Genomic DNA, 23,941 nt, shown 5'->3' with positions numbered 1-23,941 from the left:
TGCTCCATTTTTACTGAACAGTGCTGATCTAGGGTGGAATCACTGTCTCATCTCCAATTTACTTACGACAGCACACTGCAATCTGGCTTCGTTATCAGCCCTACTCCATTCAAACTGCTTTTACTAAAGTCCCCAGTGAGTACCAACAGACACATTTTAATCTGTGGCATTTGACATTACTGACTTTGATTTTTCATTATATATCTTACCTATTTAAATGCTTTTTTCAGGCTGGGCACAGTGGCTCACGCCTGTAATCCCAGCACTTGGGAGGCTGAGGCAAGAGGATCCCTTGAGGTCAGGAGTTCAAGACCAGCCTGGGCAACACAGTGAGGCCCCATCTCTAAAAATTAGCTGGGCATAGTAGCACATGCCTGTAGACCCAGCTACTCAGGAGGCTGAAGTGAAAAGATCACTTGAGCCCAGGAGTTCTAGGCTGCAACAGAGTGAGATCTGTCTCCAAAAAACAGATTAAAAAATAAATAGACTGGGTGCGGTGGCTCACAGCTGTAATCCCAGCACATTGGGGTGCCAAGGCGGCACAAGGTCAGGAGTTCAAGACCTGCCTGGCTAAGATGGTGAAACCCCATCTCTACTAAAAATACAAAAATTAGCTCGACGCGGTGGCAGGCGCCTGTAATCCCAGCTACTCAGGAGGCTGAGGCAGGAGAATTGCTTGAACCCAGGAAGCAGAGGTTGCAGTGAGCTGAGATGGTGCCACTGCACTCTAGCCTGGGCAACAGAGCAAGACTTGGTCTCAAAATAAATACATAAATAAATAAATACTTCTAGTAAAAAAAAAAAAAGCAAAACAATAGAGAACGTTTCTGAACCTATTCTGGTTCAGGGGCTGCCTGTTAAATTTTTTTTAAAAAGTAAATTAAAAAATAAACATGCTCACTGCAGAATTTGTACACATAAAGTGCAAATAAGAAAATAAACATCACCCATCAGCCTACCACTTAGAGATACCACTAACATTCTGTCTTGCTAGGTTTTCTTTTACTTGTGTGTGTGTATATATATATATATATATATATATACTTTAAAAGTTAACATTTTTGGTTTCAACTTTTTTTTTTTTTTTTGAGACTGTTTCGCTCTCGTTACCCAGGCTGGAGTGCAATGGCGCGATCTCGGCTCACTGCAACCTCCGCCTCCTGGGTTCAGGCAATTCTCCGGCCTCAGCCTCCTGAGTAGCTGGGATTACAGGCACGCGCCACCATGCCCAGCTAATTTTTTGTATTTTTAGTAGAGACGGCGTTTCACCATGTTGACCAGGATGGTCTCGATCTCTTGACCTTGTGATCCACCCGTCTCGGCCTCCCAAAGTGCTGGGATTACAGGCTTGAGCCACCGCGCCCGGCCGGTTTCAACTTTTTTTTTTTCCTGACCTAGTCTCACAGTCGCTTAGGCTGGAGTGCAATGGTGTGATCTCAACTCACTGTAACCTCTGCCTCCTCGGTTCAAACAATTCTCCTGCCTCAGCCTCCCAAGTAGCTGAGATTACAGCGCCTACTACCACACCAGACTAATTTTTGTATTTTAAGTAGGGACAGGGTTACACTATGTTGATCAGGCTGCTCTCGAACTCCTGACCTCGTGATCTGCCTGACTTGGCCTCCCAAAGTGTTGGGATTACAGGTGTGAGCCCCCATGCCCGGCCCCTGGTTTCAACTATTTTTAAGCAACTCAAAGACTATCACATTTGGTAATTCTCAATTTCATAGTAGTAAGTGCCTCAATTTTATAGTAGAAGGTGAACTGAGTCAATCTTTCAGCAACTATATAGCTCTACATACTATTTTGTAGCCCTACATTAATCCTGAATGGTAGGCTGGGTGTGGTAGCTCATGCCTATAATCCCAGCCTTTGGGAGGCCTAGGAGGGTGGATTGCTTGAGCCCAGGAGTTCGAGACCAACCAGGACAACATGGTGACACCCCATCTCTACAAAAACCACAAAAATTAGCCAGGTGCAGTAGTGTGCACCTGTAGTCCAGTTAATAGGGAGGCTGAGGCAGGAGGACCACTTCAGTCTAGGAAGCATAGGTTGCAGTGAGCTGCTACAACCACTGTACTCCAGCCAGGGGTGAAAGAGCAAGACCCTGTCTCAAACACATACACACACCTACTCTGTGAATATATTATCCCATGTTTCTGATATATTTTTATTGCATTATGTGGGTAACCCCCCATATAGGCACCGAGGAATGAGAGCTAAGCAGAACCCTGGCACAGCTAGGGCTTGAGGAATATCTCACTTTATAGTGTTACTACTCAGCTATTTCCTTTTACATAATCCTTTACATAATCATATATTAGTTTATAGAAATAGGGCTTGAAGGCGCCCTTTATATAATCCTCTCTGTATAATCATATAATAGTTGATAGTATGAGTGCCTAAAGAATATTTCCCTACATATATACCTATAATTATATCTTAGTTCATAATCAGAGGAATGCCTAGAGTGGACACAGTACAGAGCATGAATTAAGGGGTAAACAGCTTATAATCGGAGGAATGCCTAGAGCAGACACAGTACAGAGCATAGTTTAAGGGAAAACAGTTATACCAGGACAAGAATCCATGGCCCAGGCGGCAGCATTCGGTGTCGTAAAGATACCCGCTGTATGGCAGGCTTGGGGCGAGAGCCACTCCTCCTGATAAAGGAGTTGTAGGACCTTGCTCCAGTTCTTGTGGAAGGCTGCCCTCAGAACGGCAATCCACCTTGGTGACCGTGAACTTTATCAGCTCTTGCTACTGTGCTGCTTGAAAAGCATCTTCCCATAGAAGACACTGGAAGCTGCCAGAAGGTGGCGGCAACCTTGACAGCTCTGTCACTGCTGTGTGACTTAAAGCATCCTCCTATAAATCTTCTTAGAAGTAGCCTGCCCATAGACAGGAGTATTGCACACTGCACCCTCTTTACTGCACACGGCCCTTGCCTTCGTGGGAACGGGCCCCTTGCTGTGTGCTGTCCACCTCCTGGCCTAGGTGACCTAATGGGGGTGGACCCCATGTTTTATTGCTCACAACCCTATCACTATCCTTAAAGATGATTTCACTCACTGCCCTACCCCCTAACCTATACACAATAAATACTCACACTTCTGGACATTCGGGGCCTCGCCAGCCTCGCTTCACCTCGGCTCGCCAGCCTCGCCTGACTCCGCTCATAGGTGGTGTGGCCCCCCGAGCTCAGCTGCGTTTTCTTTGTACTTCTGTGTCCTGTCTCTTTATTTCTCGAACCCTGCGCCTCAGCACAGCATAAGGCTCACTCCACCACCCTGTGGGGCACTCAGCCTTACATCTGGCTCCCAACATGCCCTACTCATTACTTTTAAATATGCCATATTTGATCCAACCAACTTTATACTAATCATTTCAGTTAGTTCTAAATTATAAATAATACCACAACAGAAGCATATTATACCACAATAGAACTCAGATATATTTTGAAACTTATTCTTAAACACATCCATGATTCTTTTCTGAAGATTTCTGTTTCTAGAAAATGAAATGCTAGGTTAAACAGTAAAGCAAACTCTTTTTTATTTTTTTAAGATGGAATCTCACCCTGTTGCCCAGACTGGAGTGCAATGGCGCAATCTTGGCTCATTGCAACCTCCGCCCTCCTGGGTTCAAATGATTCTCCTGCCTGAGCCTCCAGAGTAGCTAGGACTACAGACGCCGACCACCACACCCAGTTATTTTTTGTATTTTTAGTAGACATAGGGTTTTGCCATGTTGGCTAGGCTGGTCTCTAACTCGTGACCTCATTATCTGCTCACCTCGCCCTCCCAAAGTGCTGGGATTACAGGAGTGAGCGACGTCACCTGGCAGCAGTAAAGCAAACTCGTTTTTTTTTTTTTTTGAGACAGAGTCTTGCGCTGTTGCCCAGGCTGTAGTGCAGTGGTGCAATTTCAGCTCACTGCAATCTCCACCTTCTGGCTTCAAGCAATTCTCCTGCCTCAGCCTCCTGAGCTGCTGGGACTACAGGTGTGCCACCACATCCAGCTAATTTTTTTGTATTTTTAGTAGAGACGGGGTTTTACCATGTTGGCCAGGCTGGTCTCATCTCCTGATCTTGTGATCCACCCGCCTCAGCCTCCCAAAGAGCTAGGATTACAGGTGTGAGCCACCAAGCCTGGCCAAAGAAAACTCTTAGGGATTTTAATAATATTGCAAAAGTCACTTCCAGAATGACTGCATTCATTTATATTCCTAGGGAAAAAAAGAATGTCACCTTTTCTCTATCACTGACAACTCTGATTATTATAGTTTTCTTTAGACAGAATCTTGCTCCATCACCCAGGCTGGAATCCCGTGGTACCATTATAGCTAACTGTAGCCTTAAACTCCTGGGATCAAATGATCTTCCTGCCTCAGCTTCCTGAGAAGCTGAGATTATAGACACATGCCACCACACTCAGCTATTTTTTAAAGAGATGCAGTCTTGCTGCTGCCCAGGCTGGTCTTAAACTCCTGGGCTCAAGCAATCTTCCTGTCTTGGCCTCCCAAAGTGCTGGGATTACAGACATGAGCAACTGCACCTGGGCAACAGAGCAAAAGAACGTGTTTCTCTAAAAACAAAACAAAACAAAACAAAGAAAAAAATGTTATAATGGCTGAAGCTCTCATCCACTTATTGCCTTTCAGCTACCTACCACATCACTCCTCTACTCCCCTGCTTCTGATACTAGAATATTTCTCTCTTGCCAGAAGGCACAATGTGAAACTTCCAGGCTGTATTAGTACTAAGGGAGGGTGCAATAGGGATTGCAGAGAAAGGGGCTTTTCTTCCAGGTTTCAGTGTGCTTCTCAAAGTTTGTTCCTGTAGTATAGGAAATCCAGTACCTCACCTACCTGCCCTCCAGGACCAGGCTAAGACTATGGTGAGGCTAGAGACATGGAGGGCACAAAATTTGTGACAGATACCTTAAATTTTGTGCCCTTATTGTGTCTAATTCTAGTTTCAGGCATTGCGTGAGTCCTGCCCTGCTTATCCCCCACTGAATGAAAGCTGCACCACGCACATGGATAGCTTACCAGTGAGTCCTATCAGCATGGCAAATCGGTGAACCTCCCTACCATTCAGTGGGCCATGGCTTTATTTTCTCCAACAAAGTTACTAACCCAGAGAACAGGGGTGGGGAGGCTTCTTCCAGTGCTGTTCCTTTCTCAGGTGCTCTGCCCCAGTTCTAAAGGTACTGAAGGTACTGATTGCTATTACTTTAATAGGAAAAAAGTAACAAATATTCAAAATTTTTAATTTCTTTTTCTTTTTTTGAGACAGAGTCTCACTCTGTCGCCCAGGCTGCAGTGCCGTGGCACAGTATCAGCTCACTGCAACCTCCATCTCCCAGGTTCAAGCAATTCTCCTGCCTCAGCCTCCCTAGTGGCTGGGATGATAGGCACACGCCACCACGCCCAGCTAATTTTTGCAGTTTTTTAGTAAAGATTGCGTTTCATCATGTTGGCCAGGCTGGTCTTGAATTCCTGACCTCAGGTGATCCACCTGCCTTGACGTCCCAAAGTGCTGGGATTACAGGTGTGAGCCACCATGCCTGGCCTAAATTTTTTAATTTTTTTTTTTTTTTTTTTTGAGACGGAGTTTAACTCTTGTTACCCAGGCTGGAGTGCAATGGCACGATCTCGGCTCACCGCAACCTCCGCCTCCTGGGTTCAGGCAATTCTCCTGCCTCAGCCTCCTGAGTAGCTGGGACTACAGGCACACGCCACCATGCCCAGCTAATTTTTTATATTTTTAGTAGAGATGGGGTTTCACCATGTTGACCAGGACGGTCTCGATCTCTTGACCTCGTGATCCACCCGCCTCAGCCTCCCAAAGTGCTGGGATTACAGGCTTGAGCCACCGCGCCCGGCAAATTTTTTAATTTTTAAATCAAATTATTGCTGCCATATGTGTTGCAATTTCCTTCTAAAATTGCAACCAGATGAAGATTAAACCATATTGGGAAAAACTGTCCATTAAAATTCTTTCCAATCTACAGTGACTCGCTATTTTGTGTTAAATAATGTGACAGCTAACCTTCACTGTGGTAGGCACTGTGCTGAATACTGTAATTTGTATGACAATCTGATGAGACTGATGCCAACAATCTTCCTTAAGAAAGAAAGTGAAAAATATTCCACAAGAGTAATAAGTGAGTTTAGGCCAGGCTCAGTGGCTCACGTCTGTAATCACAGCACTCTCGGAGGCTGAGGCAGGTGGATCGTTTGAGGTCAGGAGTTTGAGACCAGCCTGCCCAACAAGGTGAAACGTCATCCCTACTAAAAATACAAAAATTAGCCGGGCGCGGTGGCTCAAGCCTGTAATCCCAGCACTTTGGGAGGCCGAGGCGGGCGGATCACAAGGTCAAGAGATCGAGACCATCCTGGTCAACATGGTGAAACCCCGTCTCTACTAAAAATACAAAACATTAGCTGGGCATGGTGGCGCGTGCCTGTAATCCCAGCTACTCAGGAGGCTGAGGCAGGAGAATTGCCTGAACCCAGGAGGCGGAGGTTGCGGTGAGCCGAGATCGCGCCATTGCACTCCAGCCTGGGTAACTAGAGTGAAACTCCGTCTCAGAAAAAAAGAAAAAAGAAAAAATACAAAAATTAGCTGCTGGGTGTGGTGGTGTGTGCTGGTAATCTCAGCTACTTGGAGGCTGAGGCATGAGAACTGCTTGATCCCAGGAGGTGGAAGTTGCAGTGAGCCAAGATTGTGCCACTTCACTCTAGCCTGGGCAACAGAGCAAGACTCCATCTGTAATCCCAGCACTTTGGGAGGCCGAGGAGGACAGATCACGAAGTCAGGAGTTAGAGACCAGCCTGGCCAACATGGTGAAACCCCGTCTCTACTAAAGATACAAAAAATTAGCTGGGGGTAGTGGTGGGTGCCAGTAATCCTAGCTACTTGGGAGACTGAGGCAAGAGAACTGCTTGAACCCAGGAGGGAGTTTCCAGTGAGCTGAGATTGCACCAACGCACTCCAGCCTGGATGACAAGGTGAGACTCCCTCTCCAAAAAAAAAAAAAGTATGGAATAGAATTCTGTTCCTTGGTGCTTTCTATTTCTGTGTATAGTACAGTACGTTGTTCCCATACTCATCAATCTTTTCACTGTCTTGCCTGTTGTCCAGGCTTGAATACGGTGGCGACATCTCTGCTTGCTGCAACCTGCACCTCCCTGCTTCAAATGATTCTCCTGCTTCAGCCTCCTGAGTACCTGGGATTACAGGTGCCTGCCACCACGCCCAGCTAATTTTTTGTATTTTTAGTAGAGATGGAGTTTCACTATATTGGCCACTCTTGTCTTGAACTCCCGACCTCATGATCCACCTGCCTCAGCCTCCCAAATTGCTGGGATTACAGACGTAGGCCACCATACCCAGCCTCCTTCTCTACCTTCTGATCAGGCCTGTAATATTTGTTCTCCCACCTCTCTACCTTTGAACAAACTTCATTAGTTCATTCTGTGTTAGCAATGATTCTATTTTTCACCCTTCCATTGTCACATTACATAAAGAAAGAAAGATCTATACACACTGCCCCAATTATCTCCGTAACGGTCTGTATGCTCTGTAATGGTCTCATATTCTAAAAAGCACTATGAAGGGGTACTAAATACATCATCTAATGCAATAGTCTTTTCTTAGTTTTCATTCATACAGCCTCTCTGCAGAGTTCCAGAGTACCCTCATTCTGAACGTACTTCAACTACCACCCTGTATGAAGATCCCTTTACATTTTCAGCTCCACCAGAGCAGTAGTTTAACACTAGTTAGGTATCAGAATCATCTATGGAGATTTAAAAAAAATCCTCGCGGCCGGGCGTGGTGGCTCAAGCCTGTAATCCCAGCACTTTGGGAGGCCGAGGCGGGTGAATCACAAGGTCGAGAGATCGAGACCATCCTGGTCAACATGGTGAAACCTCGTCTCTACTAAAAATACAAAAAATTAGCTGGGCATGGTGGGACGTGCCTGTAATCCCAGCTACTCAGGAGGCTGAGGCAGGAGAATTGCCTGAACCCAGGAGGCGGAGGTTGCGGTGAGCCGAGATCGCGCCATTGCACTCCAGCCTGGGTAACAAGAGCGAAACTCTCTCAAAAAAAAGAAAAAAAAAATCCTCAAGGCCAGGCTTCAGTGGCTCACACCTGTCATCTCAGCACTTTGGGAGGCCAAGGCGGGTGGATCACAAAATCAGGAGTTTGAGACCAGCCTGGCTAAGATGGCGAAATCTCATTTCTACTGAAAATACAAATAGTTAGCCAGGTGTGGTGATACACGCCTGTAGTCCCAGCTACTCAGGAGGCTAGGGCAGGAGGATCACTTGAACCTGGGAAGCAGAGGTTGCAGTGAGCTGAGATTGCGCCACTGCACTCCAGCCTGGGTGACAGAGCGATACTCTGTCTCAAACAACAGCAGCAACAACAACAACAACAACAACAAAAAACTCGAAGCCCTATCTATACAGGTCCTGATTCAGTAGAAAAAAAGTACAGCCACGGCATCTATTTCATAAAACTCCACAGATTCAATTAAGGTTGATAAACAACTAAAACAAGAGAAAGACAGTTTCATCTTTCTTTTGAATCCCAAGACTAATCTGTTAATGAATTTCTTTCCACATACATCATATGCCTCAAAAATTTCAGGAGGCTTATCATTTAAATAAAGATTTGCCGGGCGCGGTGGCTCAAGCCTGTAATCCCAGCACTTTGGGAGGCCGAGGCAGGTGGATCACGAGGTCGAGAGATCGAGACCATCCTGGTCAACATGGTGAAACCCCGTCTCTACTAAAAGTGCAAAAAATTAGCTGGGCATGGTGGCACGTGCCTGTAATCCCAGCTACTCAGGAGGCTGAGGCAGGAGAATTGCCTGAGCCCAGGAGGCGGAGGTTGCGGTGAGCCGAGATCGCGCCATTGCACTCCAGCCTGGGTAACAAGGGCGAAACTCTGTCTCAAAAAAAAAAAAAAAAAAAAAGACATGAGGGATTTTTTTCTGGGAAATCTCACATTCTAGAGTATATGTAATCATATTATTCGCTCCTTCCCAAAGCAACATACAAATATTCCTATCTTTCTACCTCTATTAAGAACAGCTTTCTCAAATTTTTTAGTCTCAGTACCTCTTTACACTTTTTTTTTTTTTTTTTTTTTGGTAGAGACGGGTTCTCCCTATGTTGCCCGTGCTGGTCTTGATGTCCTTGGGCTTAAGCTATCCTCCTGCCCTGGCCTCCCAAAGTGCTGGGATTACAAGCATGAACCTCTTTACACACTTAAAAATTATTGAGGACTCCGAAGTTTTTGTTTCTGTGGGTTATATTTACTGCAATTAAAAGACAAACTATTTTTTTGAGATGGAGTCTCACTCTGTCGCCCAGCTGGAGTGTGATGGTGCAATCTCAGCTTACTGCAAACTCCGCTTCCCAGGTTCAAATAATTCTCCCGCCTCAGCCTCCCGAATAGCTGGGATTACAGTCATGCACCACCATGCCTGGCTAATATTTCTATTTTTAGTAAAGATGGGGTTTTGCCATGTTGGCCAGGATGGTCTCAAACTCCCGACTTCAGGTGATGTGTCCACCTTGGGCTCCTAAAGTGCTGGGATTACAGGCATAAGCCACTGCACCTGGCCAAAATAAAAACTATTTTATTTTATTTTTTGATACGGAGTGTTTCACTCTTGTTACCCCAGGCTGGAGTGCAATGGCGCCATCTCTGCTCACCGCAACCTCCACCTCCTGGGTTCAGGCAATTCTCCTGCCTCAGCCTGCTGAATAGCTGGGATTACAGGCACACACCACCATGCCCAGCTAATTTTTTGTATTTTTAGTAGAGACGGGGTTTCACCATGTTGACCAGGATGGTCTCGATCTCTTGACCTCGTGATCCACCCGCCTCAGCCTCCCAAAGTGCTGGGATTACAGGTTTGAGCCACCACGCCCGGCGCAAAATAAAAACTATTAATAAGCTAGTTAAAAACCATTTCACTTAAAAAATAATAATAAACTCATTACACATAGAGTAAGCATCTCTTTTTAAATGAAAAAGAACAAATTTTGTAACTTTTATTTTCAGGTCAGAGGTACATGTGCAGGATGTGCAGGTCTGTCACACAGGTACACATGTATCACAGGCGTTTGTTGTACAGATTATTTCATCACTGAGGTATTAACCCTAGTATCCATTAGTTATTTTTTATTTTCTAAAACAAAAAAATTTAGTAAGAAGGGTGGTATTGTTTTAGATCTCTTTGGTGTTTGCTTTAATAGAAGACAACTAGATTCTCACAACTGCTTGTTATGGACTGAATGTCTGTATCTCTCCAAAATTCACAAGCTGAAATACTAACACTTAATATGATCGTATTAACAAGTGAGGTCTTTGGGAGTTAAAGTCATGAGGATAGAACCATCGTAAATGGGATTAGTGTCCTTATAAAAGTGACCCTGGAGAGCTCTCTAGCCTTTTTTCTGCCACACAAGGACACCAAAAGAAGTCCACATTCGGGCCAGGCGCGGTGGCTCAAGCCTGTAATCCCAGCACTTTGGGAGGCTGAGGCAGGTGGATCACGAGGTCAAGAGATTGAGACCATCCTGGTCAACATGGTGAAACCCCGTCTCTACTAAAAATACAAAAAAATCAGCTGGGCATGGTGGCGCGTGCCTGTAATTCCAGCTATTCAGGAGGCTGAGGCAGGAGAATTGCCTGAACCCGGGAGGCGGAGGTTGTGGTGAGCCGAGATGGTGCCATTGCACTCCAGCCTGGGTAACAAGAGTGAAACTCCGTCTCAAAAAAAAAAAGAAAAAGAAGTCCACAGTCTGCAACCAGAGAATCCTCACCAGAACCTGACCTTGCTGACATCCTGATCTCGAACTGCTAATCACCAGAACTGTGCTAAATAAACCTGTTTTGTTTATAAGCTACCTAGTCTACAGTACTTTATTACAGCCCACTGAACTGAGTAAGACCCTGCTTTTGCATTCAATCTACTTTAATTATCAGACATCATATAGACTCTGGCAAAGCCTACTGTGCATTCCTGAGAGAGTAAGGCTGAAAATACAATTAATGTCTTAGTATTAATATAAAACTAGAACTAGCTTTGATCTTGTGGAACCCCAAGTCTTAGGGATCCCTGATTGTCTCCTGATGACACTTTGAGAACAACTGCTATACCATTCTACCAACAAAGAACATTTGGGTTGTTTCTCCAAGTATCTGAGTGCCTAAATTATTTTTCACGCCTGAAGTGAGAAAGATTTCATTCATTTACTTGTTCAGCCATCAGAAATCATATTGCGTATCTGCAAAGAGCTCTCTGTCCCACCTATTTCTCTTACCTCAAGCTAACATCCTCATTGACATTACAACATGGAAATCTGAACTTTTTCCTAGCCAATCAGAGTTTAAGACAATCCCATCTCTGTACATTCAGTAACAGTGGTAGCTCTTCATTTTAGCCAGTCACATGTAAGCAATAAACATACAAGGGCAAGCTCAATGTTATGAGCTCTTAAGCTGCCCCTAGATATCATTTATTTCAAGGTTCAGATCATAACACCCATAAAAGGAAAGTTTTCTTCTGATCCTTTGTGGACCAGATCATATTTCACCTTATCCATTAAATCACTCCTAATTTTCTTAGTACAAAATCTCTTAAGTCCTATAGTACAATTTCAATTTCTATTATGACGTTTCTCACAAACTATCTTTTCCATCTTATCTCTAATACTAAAAGTTACTTCCTTGAAGTACAAGACCCCATCTTTATGTAACCCCAGGACCCAGCAAGTTTAAAGCATCTATCAAGTATTTAACACTGAAACAGGCCAGGCGTGGTAGCTCACACTTGCAATCCCAGCACTTTGGGAGGCCAAGGTGGGCGGATCACAAAGTCAGTAGTTTAAGACCAGCCTGGCCAACTTGGTGAAACCGCATCTCTACTAAAGATACAAAAAAATTAGCCTTATAAAGATACAAAAAAAAAAAAAAAAGAAAAAGAAAAGAAAGAAAAGCACATATAACTGATACTGGGCTCTAAAAAGAGTTTATTCATCTCTAATAATTTTTTGAACAGTTGAATCTCAGGGAGTGCATTTCATGACAGGTATTTAACTGTTGTAAATGAAGTTTAGTTCCAATGATTCATATTTAAATATTTCTTTTAAATGTTACTGAACATATTACATTTTTTGTATGATTTGTTTTTTTTGTTTTTTTTTTTGGAGACAGAGTTTCACTCTTGTTACCCAGGCTGGAGTGCAATGGCGCGATCTCGGCTCACCGCAACCTCCACCTCCTGGGTTCAGGCAATTCTCCTGCCGCAGCCTCCTGAGTAGCTGGGATTACAGGCACACGCCACCATGCCCAGCTGATTTTTTTGTATTTTTTTTTTTTAGTAGAGACGGGGTTTCACTATGTTGACCAGGATGGTCTCGATCTCTTGACCTTGTGATCCACCCGCCTCGGCCTCCCAAAGTGCTGGGATTACAGGTGTGAGCCATCGCGCCCAGCCACTATATGTGCTTTTCTTGAGACAGTTTCACGCTGGAGTGCTGTGATGCCATCATGATTCACTGTAGCCTTGATCTCCCAGGCTCAAGCTATCTTCCCACTTCAACCTCCCAAGTAGCTGGGACCAGAAAAATGTACCACCACGCCTAATTTTTTTATTTTTTGTAGAGACAGGGTCTCCCTATATTGCCTAGGCTGGTCTCAGACCCCTGGATTCAACTGATCCTCCCAAAGTTCTGGGATTATAGGCATAAGCCAGTATGCTCAGCTTTAGCTATACATTATTTTGAGGATATATTGGGATATTAGCTGTAAACACAGAACTAATTATGTTCAACCTACTGGAGATTATGTTTTTTTTTTTTTTTTTTTTTTTGGAGACGGAGTTTCCACTCGTTACCCAGGCTGGAGTGCAATGGCGCGATCTTGGCTCACCGCAACCTCCGCCTCCTGGGTTCGGGCAATTCTCCTGCCTCAGCCTCCTGAGTAGCTGGGATTACAGGCACGCACCACCATGCCCAGCTAATTTTTTGTATTTTTAGTAGAGACAGAGTTTCACCATGTTGACCAGGCTGGTCTCGATCTCTTGACCTCGTGATCCACCCGCCTCAGCCTCCCAAAGTGCTGGGATTACAGGCTTGAGCCACCGCGCCCGGCTTGGAGATTATGTTTTTTAACACACAAAATAAATCAATTTGGAAGTTAGTTTGTCAAACGTATTTTTACATATCTGAAAAAGATTCAGTTCTATTTGAACAAAAATTTATTCTAAAATGCTGATATTGCTAATAAAAAAAGTTAACAAGCCATATATATTAGTGTTCAATTACTGCCTTCAATCTAGATGGTTATAAATAAGCTTCCAGATTATAAAAAAATAACTAAATGTATACAGTTTCACATTATATCTAAAGCATTCAACTCTGAGTTTCACCTTTGGAGGATTTAACAAATCCTAAAGGTCTTGGATGATAAGATAAGGAATCTGGAGGTCACTTACTATGCGGAACATAATAGTAGTCTCCACGTACTTAAAGGGTTCTCACATACAAAAGAGAATTTACTTTCTGTAACTTTACAAAAGTGACAGGCATACTTTAATTAAAATTAAGAGGCCAGGCACAGTGGCTCATGCTTGTGAGGTAGTATGCTCTTTTGCTGAATATATTTAAGCGGAGTTACCCACTCATTAGGTAGACTATTAAAAGAACATCTCATTTGGATAGAGATAGGAACTCATGATAAACTCTGAATATAATATAGACTATGTATAAACTTAAGTTACTTTAAAATGACTTAAAATATTTAACAAACAGTGATATCACCTATTGAAGGCTACTTAAATTTCTACCAGGTTTTAGATCTAAACAAAAACCTAGGCACAGAGGAAATATGAAACACCAACAGTATTGATGCATTTCCTCCACGTCTTAAGCATATGCTGAAAACAGTACACTATGAACACACAACAGCTTTTCATTAAAGCTTACTTTCAAAACATACCAGAATTCTGTTGGAGTCCCCATCGTACTCTCATCCTGAATTGCCGGGCACCATTTTGCTGGAGGAGTCTTCTATTTAGTCTTGGAAAATTCTGCTTCTTTCCTTCCTTTCGATTCAATTTGATGATATCATCTATGACAGAGGAAATGCCAATTATTTTCATTTTAACTTAGTCTCACTTTCTTTCTTTCTTTTTTTTTTTAAATAAAGACGGGGTTTCACCATGTTGGTCAGGCTGGTCTTGAACTCCCGACCTCAGGTGATCCACCTGCCTTAGCCTCCAAAGTGCTTGGACTACAGGCGTAAGCCACCACGCCCGGCCTAGTCTCACTTTCTAGCTGACAGATTTTTTTTTTGAGACGGAGTTTCGCTCTTGTTACCCAGGCTGGAGTGCAATGGCGCAATCTCGGCTCACCGCAACCTCCGCCTCCTGGGTTCAGGCAATTCTCCTGCCTCAGCCTCCTGAGTAGCTGGGATTACAGGCACACGCCACCATGCCCAGCTAATTTTTTGTATTTTTAGTAGAGATGGGGTTTCACCATGTTGACCAGGATGGTCTCGATCTCTCGACCTCGTGATCCACCCGCCTCGGCCTCCCAAAGTGCTAGGATTACAGGCTTGAGCCACCGCGCCCGGCCCTAGCTGATAGATTTTCTACATTCCTAACTTCTTTTCTACTTTGAAAGCAATTCCATAAGAATCAGCCACTTCACAATAGCCCAAAGCAGATCTACCAATTAATGAAGAGTGCTATTAGCCATAGTACTTCCTTACCTGATGAATCTAAATAAGCCAAAGACTGTTTATAAAAATTATTCCTATTTACTTTCCAAAATCACAGAAGCCTCTATTATTTAAAGATGGACACCTTCTGGCCGGGTATGGTGGCTCTTGCCGATAATCCAAGCACTTTGGGAGGCTGAGGTGGGTGGATCATTTGAAGTCAGGAGTTCAAGCCTGACCAACACGGTGAAACCCTCTCTCTACTAAAAATACAAAAAAGAAAAAAAAAATTAGTCGGGTATGGTGGTGCATGCCTGTAGTCCCAGCTACTTGTGAGCCTGAGGCCGGAGAATTGTTTGAACCGAGGAGGTGGAGGTTACAGTGAGCCGAGATTGTACCACTACACTCCAGCCTGGACGACAGGCGACAGAGGAATAATCTGTCTCCAAAAAAAAAAAACCAACCATGACCACCTTCCAATATAACTATAGGTAGTCAAAAATTAAACCATTCAACTAAAAGACTAAATTTTGAAATTCAGCAAAAAATCAGTTATTGAGCATATACTACATGCAATGAATGTATGTGTCAGGCTGTGCTGTAATTGAAATAAAAGTAAAATATGGTCCCTTTTCTAAATATGTTTAAAAGTACTCATGGAAACAGACATGCAAATAGCAAATACAAAATTAAACAAGTGCCATAATAAAGGTATAGTACAAAAAAATACTAATGGCTCACCTCCAGCAAAGTACTTCAAGGTTACCTTATTTTTCTTTTTATGCTGATCATTCTATGCTTCATTACTTCCAAACATACTTCCAAACTGCCCCAAGGTAATTCACAAAACATATTGTTCTAATACCACATAGTATTAGAACAAGGTGACGATCAAAAAACTAAATGTATTCCAGATTCCCATTTACCCTTCTGGTAACTAGAAGCCAAAAATACTCATATAAGAAACATCCAGGCCGGGTACGGTGGCTAAACCTGTAATCCCAGCATTCTGGGAGGCCGAGGCAGGTGGATAACGAGGTCAAGAGATCGAGACTGGAGGCCGAGGCAGGTGGATCACGAGGTCAAGAGATCGAGACCATCCTGGTCAACATGGTGAAACCCCGTCTCTACTAAAAATACAAAAAATTAGCTGGGCATGGTGGCACGTGCCTGTAATCCCAGCTACTCAGGAGGCTGAGGTAGGAGAATTGCCTGAACCTAGGAGGCGGAGGTTGCGATGAGCCGAGATCATGCCATTGCACTCCAGCCTGGGTAACAAGAGCAAAACTCCGTCTCAAAAAAAAAAAAAAAAAAAAAGAAATATCCAGCTGGGCATGGGGGCTCATGTCTATAATCCTAGCACTGAGAGGTGAGATGGGAGACTGCTTCAGTCAAGAGTTCAAGACCAACCTGGGCAACATAGCAAAACCTTATCTCTACAAATAATTTCTAAAAAGTATCTAGGCATGGTGGTGCATGCCTGTGGTCCCACCTTCTCAGGAGGCTGAGGTGAGAAAATTCCTTGAGCACAAGCAGTCAAGGCTGCAGTGAGCCACAATGATGCCACTGCAGTCCAGCCTAGGCAACAGAGCAAGACTGTCTCTCAAAAAAAAAGAAAGAAGAAAGAACTATCCAAACATTTTCTCCACAGTCCTAATTCCAGCATTTGATAACTGAGAAAGCAAATAAAACAAAGAAATTGCATACAGTCAACAACTTAATAAAAAACTCTATGAAACTAATTAAACGCGATTATTTTTGTCAGTATAGTCTTTCCAGAAGTCAGAGAAAGAAATATAACTTAAGATCCTTTGTAATATATTACTATTCTACCTAACCCATCTATAATCTTTAAGACTCTTAATTACACTCAAACAAATATTTATACAAAATACTACAAATCTCCCCAAAACATTTAGCTGTCTTTATGAAATTAATGTCCAACCACAAAAGAGTTCACCAAAATTAAAGGCACTCAAAAACTTTTGTAAAAAATTAAAAGGTTTCATGAACACCAGATATATAAACATGTATCTCAACAAGCATAAAGGGAATACTTAGGAGGACACTACTTACGAGACCACTTTCCTTTAACAAAATGCTACTTACTCTTTATCAAAAGTCTAAAATCTCAAGCCTTGAGAGTAAATCAAAAAAATTAATTTGGTCTGGAGAGCATTAAAAAAAAGAGGCAAGCCGGGCACAGTGGCTCATGCCTATAATCCCAGCACTTTGGGAGGCCGAAGTGGGCACACCACGAGGTCAGGAGATCGAAATCATCCTGGCCAATATGGTGAAACCCTATCTCTACTAAAATAAAATAAAAAAAATTAGCCAGGTGTGGTGGCGTGTGCCTATAGTCCCAGCTACTCAGGAGGCTGAGGTAAGGGAATCACTTGAACCCAGGCGGCGGAGGATGCTGTGAGCCAAGATTGTGCCACTGCACTACAGCCTGGGCAACAGAGCAAGGCTTTATCTCAAAAAAAAAAAAAAAAAAAAAAAAAAAAGGCACAAAGTACAATTCTAACCAAGTTAATTTTAAAATACAACATATAAAGTCTAAATACAACTAAAAATTAGAAGTAGCAAAGCATAATAAATCTAAAATTGCATCTCACATTTCAACATTTTACTATCTATATCTTCAAATAAGTCAAATAAGCTACCATGGCCGAGAGCATTCTTTCAATCTAAAAGAAGAAAATGGCTTTCTCCTGCCCAATGAGTAGATACACAGTATCAGAATTAAAAAAAAAAAAAAAAAAAAAAAAATCCTTACAATGACTATTTTAAGTTTCTTCCATAGCACTAGGGGAATACACATGGTAATAGCAATAGCAGCAGTAGTATAGCAGTGTTGGTAGCAGTAGGTACTACAGTACAGGCATTAGCAGTGTTAGTAACAACAGTTCTCACATGTATTCATTTAATTCACAACAATCCTGTGAAATAAGTATCATCGTAATACCCATTTTCAAATTAAGAAATTGAGCCATGAGGCTATTGGTAAACTTGATACTCTATATGAAATTTATATACACCTGGCAAAGCCATGATTTAAAGCAAAAAAAAAAAACCAATCAGAGTCTAAAACCTTTGCAAACCTGGTAAGATTAAACATTCACAAAGCATATTAACTGTCTAGGATAGATTATCATTTCTTTCCGTTTCTGTAAAATTCTCACCAAAAGGAAGGCCTTAGAGGGATTGTTATATGTTCCTGGAGGACAGAGATCAAGCTCTGTTTTAGCTCTCCAACAGCACTTCATTTCTACCTCAAAGAGAACTCCTCGGTTTTCTTCACTTCAACGTACCAACCATCAAACAAAATACATACAAAAAAGCAAACAGAAAATCTAGAAACTTAAGAAATCTAGCCGGGCGCGGTGGCTCAAGCCTGTAATCCCAGCACTTTGGGAGGCCGAGGCGGGTGGATCACGAGGTCAAGAGATCAAGACCATCCTGGTCAACATGGTGAAACCCCGTCTCTACTAAAAATACAAAAAAGTAGCTGGGCATGGTGGCACATGCCTGTAATCCGAACTACTCAGGAGGCTGAGGCAGGAGAATTGCCTGAACCTAGGAGGCGGAGGTTGCGGTGAGCCGAGATCGCGCCATTGCACTCCAGCCTGGGTAACAAGAGCGAAACTCCGTCTCAAAACAAAAAAAAAAAAAAAGAAATCTAGGTGCAAAATAGCTTGAGCCTCTAGAACCAGACTGAAATCCTGGCACCACCCACTTAACTCCTTGTTATAACTTGGAGCAAGTTACTTAATTTCTCTATGCCTCAGATTTCTGTAAAATGGAAATAACAAATAACAAAGGCATATATATATAGACATATACACACATATATAGTGTATGTATAAAAATAAAATATAGTGCAGTGTACCAGATCCTGTTCTAAGTCAGTTCATATATGCCTTTAGACTCATTTAATGCTTTCAGCAACGCTATGGGTAAATACTAACTACTATCACCTTTCTACAGATGAGTAACTAGGAAATAATCTTCCCATGGTTACACGGCTAAAAATGGCAGAGGCAGGATCTGAACTGAGAGAGTGTGATTCTGGATTCCATGATCTCTATCACTAGAAGTACAACTCAGACAATTATGAAGATAAACCTAATTAATATATAGAACGCTGGTTGAATTCGGTGGCTCACGTCTGTAATCCTAGCACTTTAGGAGGTTAAAGTGGGAGGACCACCTGAGGTCAGGAGTTCGAGACCAGCCTGAACAACATGGTGAAACCTTGTCTCTACTAAAAATACAAAAGCCAGGCATGGTGGCAAGTGCCTGTAACGCCAGCTACTCAGGAGTCTGAGACAGAATAATCACTGCAACCCGGCAGGCGGAGGTTGCAGTGAGCCGAGACAGCATCACTGCATTCCAGCCTGGGCGACAGAGCGAGACTCCATCTTAAAAAATAAATAAATAAAAGTGAATAAATAAAATACTTAGTCCAGGACCTGAACTGAGACAGCGTGGTTCTGGATTCCATGCTCTCAATCGCTAGAAGTACAATCCTCACAGGGTTATTATGAAGATAACTCGAGTTATAATATAAAATGCTTAGTACAGGACCTCGTAGGCAGTAAGCACTCAATAAATATTCATTATTACAGCATTTCTTGGCCTTACCTCAAAAGGTTTCTCTCTCCTTTTTTTTTTGAGACAGGGTCTCGCTCTGTCGCCCAGGCTGGAGTGCAGTGGTGCGATCTTAGCTCACTGAAACTTCCGCCCGCGGGTTCAAGCTATTCTAGTGCCTTAGCTGGGATTACAGGCACGCGCCACCATGCCCGGCTAATTGTGGTATTTTTAGTAGGGACCAGGTTTCACTTTGCTGCCCGGACTGTTTTCAAGCTCCTGGGCTCAAGCCATCTGCGAGCCTCCGCCTCTCCCAGGGCTGGGATTGCAAACGTGAGCCACCGCGCCCAGCCCCGGATTTCTCATTTCTCACAGCAGCAAGGCAAGACTTGAGGCCAAACTTATTATTTCTGATCATCTGCTTCGTTCACATATCAGATTCTGACTGTGGCAATCCTAGAAACCAACAGTTCTCATCTTATCTGGAACCAAAGACGTTCCAGATAAACCTCAACAAGAGACACACAAGACAAATGGGAAGAAACGACAGCCGAAAGGAGGTTTCCAAGACGGCTATCACCCTGAAGACCGTCCTGGGAAAGGGCGCGCCCCTCAACTCACAGGTACTTTTCGGAAATCCAAGAACTGCCGGCCAGACCTGGCGGCGCTGCTTACACCCAACACCCAGTGGAATCCCGATACAAATGGACTCACTTCTAGCCCCGCGAGGTTAACCTCCGCCGCGGGTGCCCGCTGGTGTGAGAGCTGAATTCGAATGGAATCACCCACCTCCTGAGCTGCACGCCATCCGCGAGAAACCGCGCCGCCCTCCGGGACGCGTCTTCCCCGGCTTCCAGCGAGCCGCAGACCCTGCCTCCCCGATGAGCTGACTCTGCGGCCTGGAGTCGGACCCATCCCGGCCCCCCGATGACGCCCGCCGCCGAGTCCGCACAAAGAGCGGCCGCCCGCGCGCACCCCCGGGGAGGAGAGACGCCCCCGCCCCGCGACCCTCCGAACCCCCGGGCCCTCGACGCCCCGCCCCCACCCCACCCCCACAGCCCCTCCTCCTCCGGCCGCGGCCGACGGGACGTCCGAGTCCGCCGCGGTCCAGCCCGGCCCCCGGCCCTCCGCTAGGGTCCGCCCGCCCGCGGACACACTCCGCCGGCCCGCAGCCCCCACCGCCCCCGCCCCCACGGCCCGCGCCGCCGCGTGCCATCCGCGCCCGTCCCGCACGCCAACTCGCTCGGACTCGGCCCCTCACCCAAAGACATATCGATTTTGTCGAGGTTTTCATTGCTGCGGGCCTTCGGCGGCGGCGAAGAGGTCGCCGTGGCTCCCACCAACCGGGCACCGAACCGGTTCATGGCCGGAGACGTCGCGCCAGCAGCGGGAGCGGGAGCGGGAAGGCCTGAGTCGCAGGCCCGCCACCTCCCACCCGCGCACGCAGCCGGCCGCACCGAGGGAGCGCGCACGCAGCCGGCCGCACCGAGGGAGCGCGCACGCAGCCGGCCTCGTCCTCCGCCTCCACCCGCGCTGCGGGCGGGGCGGCGCCACTGAGACTCGCGGCCGGGCAGAGCGGCCCCGCGCCGTGACTCGCTCCTAGCGACCCTTGCAGGACCGGACGAGATAGTGCAGGCGCTGCGCCGGGCGCTCGCGAGGACCGCCGTGGGGGGCAGCTCCGTTTTCGGCCCACGCTGGGGGCCGCGGGACCCCGAGCGCTTCTGCATCGCCCGCCTTCAGTGACGTCATAGTCCTCCGTGTCCTTCGAGCCCCTCCTGCTGCACTGGGTCCCCTACACTGGGGTACACCCGAGCCGCGCACGCCCCGCTGCCGTGCAGCCTCGGGAGGCAGGACGGACCCCTGCGCGCGGATCGCCGCTGCACCCCGGCTCCCCGCCCCCGCCGCGCTCCCCTCCCCGCTCCCGCCCCCGCAGCGCTCCCGCCCCCACGGCACGCGGAACCGCAGCCACCGAACGCATAGCGAACGCTGCGGCGGCCGTTCCTGAGCCACCTGAACGTCCAAACGATGCTGGCGTTTCCCGCGACTGTGCCGTCCCAGTCGGCACTCCCGAAACGCTTGGCGCGGCGTTAGCTTCCCTCGGGAGGGGTAAGCCCTTCTGCTGATGTCGCCGCGTTTTTCTCTAATTCATTTGCACTGGGAACGGATAGAAGGATTCGTTTACTTTTTAATCATCCCTGCAGGAAAACACCTTAATATTTGATAAATTCCTGCGTGATCACGTTTTTCCTGGTTGCAACATAGGATATTTCCCTCTCTTCTCACCACATTCTCCTTCCCGAAGTAACTGCGTTTGTTTGGAAGCCTTTAGGTTATATCATCCTCGTGACAACTTAAAACTACCTCAGATATTTACATGTAAAGAAAATACCAGATGCATTCTGTCCACCTAGAAATCTCTGCCGCCTTTCTCCTCTCCAGTTCCTAAAATGCAAAAATTCCTTCAGCATAGAAACTAGCCAGAACTTTGAGGTGACCTATCTCAAAACCACAGTAGCCTCTGCTTAATTTAGTAATGTCACAACGTCACGTGGTTTCCAACTTCAACACCAGTGACACACTTTACTATTTTTTGCTTGGGGATCCCATGCTTTAACATATTTCTTATGCAAATGGCACTTAAAAATGAAAGCCAGCTGTTCCAGCTTCCCTTTCCATACCTGAATTTAAAGCAAACATTACAGTGACAATTTTGCAGTCATCTTAATAAAAGTAAATGTGAACGTTTCCTGTATATGCAGCATGGATAAAACTAGCCTTCACACAGATTATGTTTCCAGCTGAAATCAAAGAACCACGACTTTTTTTGTAAGCCTAGGTAGTCTTATCTTGCGGAAATGTATGATTTTTATTAGGTTTCGGGGAATATTCTAAATAACTTCTTACTCTCAAAGGTCAAATTGTTGTTTTTGTTTTTCTCATGACAAAACCATAACCATATAGGAAGAGTGAACCACACACCTATCAAGGGGCACAAGGAACTTTAATGGTGGAGGAAAGTTTGGACTCAGAAACCCAAGAACAGTATTTGGCATGTCAGGGAGAACATCATGTATGTTCTCTCACCCTGAAGCCCTCACACCTGTCTGGACTGCTAAAAACTAGAGAAACTGCGTTGTGGGCTCCAGACCTGAGATTTATTGAGTGGTACCTTTTTCACTTACTTTAATCATTCGCTGTATGATTTTGGGAAAGTCTCTGGACCTCATACCCATCTTCAAAACAAGAAAGGAGTAATAATAGTAACCATAAAAGTACACTAAGTTATTCCTAAAATTCCTTGCAGTTTTAAAATTCTCTAAGCACAAGTCATTCTTCTCCACATTAGCCTTCTCTCACTAGAAATAACTTCTACAATCTCTGCTCATTTGTGGGAATAAACTACAGAGAGGAACCTTTGGCTAAGTTCTTAATTTTATGGAAGAAAACTAATGCAATTAGACTTTGGATGCATTTTGTACTTCAGGTATTTATAGGACAGATAAAAATCCCACATGTATAAAATCCTCCTTACCACTAATATAATAAAGATTCTCAGCCTAGTGCAGTGGCTCACGCCTATAATCTCGGCACTTTGGAAGGCTAAAGCAGATGGATCACTTGGGCCCAGGAGTTCAAGACCAGCCTGGATGACATAGTGAGACCCCGTCTTAAAAAAAAGATTCTCTTTTAACCTGATCTTCTCCCCCAAACCAAAGCCCCGTCCCCAGTCTTTGTAGTGCAAAAGGGCATGCTTTCGTGAAACAATCTTTTCATCTTTCGTGAAACAAAAGATGAAAACAATCTTTTCAAAGATGAAAACAATCTTTTCATCTTTCGTGAAACAATCCTAGCTGTTGTGTTTCAGACATTCAGGTTTCCCCAAGATCCGAGAGTCTTGGGGTCTAAGAGCAGTCACCCAGATTCCAGAGGGAAAGGCAAGAAAGCAAGAGTGAGGCATTGCGGGTAATGCCTCACACACAAAACGAAACAAAATAGCAACCCGAGACACACACAGTAAAAATAAAGAGGAAGAAAAGCCAAGCCAAGACAATCAGAACTGGGGCCTGTCCAAGAAGTCCATCAGCCAACTGCAAGGGCTAGGGTTAAAAGGTCAACAACCCTAGCCTAGGACCGTGGCTCAAGCCTGTAATCCCAGCACTTTGGGAGGCCGAGGCGGGTGGATCACAAGGTCAAGAGCTCGAGACCGTCCTGCAACATGGTGAAACCCCGTCTCTACTAAAAATACAAAACATTAGCTGGGCATGGTGGTGCGTGCCTGTAATCCCAGCTACTCAGGAGGCTGAGGCAGGAGAATTGCCTGAACCTAGGAGGCGGGCGTTGCGGTGAGCCGAGATCACGCTATTGCACTCCAGCCTGGGTAACAAGAGCGAAACTCCGTCTCAAAAAAAAAAAAAAAAAAAAGGTCAACCCTGCAATTTTCTGGGCAGGAGAGGCAGCTATTCATTTAATCATATATTCATTGAGCGTCAGGCATTGTAATAGGCCCTGGGGATTTAAAAAAAAAAAATAGTGAGCAAGATGGGTGCATCCCTATCTTCATACAGCTTGAAGAGCAAAACATATCTCAGCACC

The 23,941-nt window shown here is 44.9% G+C and overlaps 1 protein-coding gene across 4 annotated transcripts in view; it reads right to left on the bottom strand.

Moving 5' to 3' along the window:
• FYTTD1 (forty-two-three domain containing 1) overlaps window positions 1-21,831 on the bottom strand; it is a 38,823-nt gene extending 16,992 nt beyond the window's left edge. Inside the window, exons 1-2 of one of the 4 annotated variants that reach the window (XM_074406127.1) lie at window positions 21,723-21,831; window positions 14,033-14,164 (exon numbers count right to left, since the gene is read on the bottom strand). In XM_074406127.1, coding sequence (XP_074262228.1) covers window positions 14,033-14,164; window positions 21,723-21,816 — 226 coding nt within the window. In that variant the 5' untranslated portion in view covers window positions 21,817-21,831. Of the gene's footprint in view, window positions 1-14,032; window positions 14,165-20,137; window positions 20,349-20,609; window positions 20,828-21,722 lie in introns of those variants that run through there. The other 3 variants (XM_039461862.2, XM_039461861.2, XM_010341421.3) reach the window with 3 other exon arrangements.
• Window positions 21,832-23,941: the final 2,110 nt, after the last annotated feature.

Source organism: Saimiri boliviensis, chromosome 9, assembly GCF_048565385.1.
Source record: "Saimiri boliviensis isolate mSaiBol1 chromosome 9, mSaiBol1.pri, whole genome shotgun sequence".
Taxonomy (NCBI): Eukaryota; Metazoa; Chordata; class Mammalia; order Primates; family Cebidae; genus Saimiri; species Saimiri boliviensis.
The sequence above is the reverse complement of the archived record's forward strand: the minus strand, read 5'-3'. Positions and strand labels throughout refer to the sequence as shown.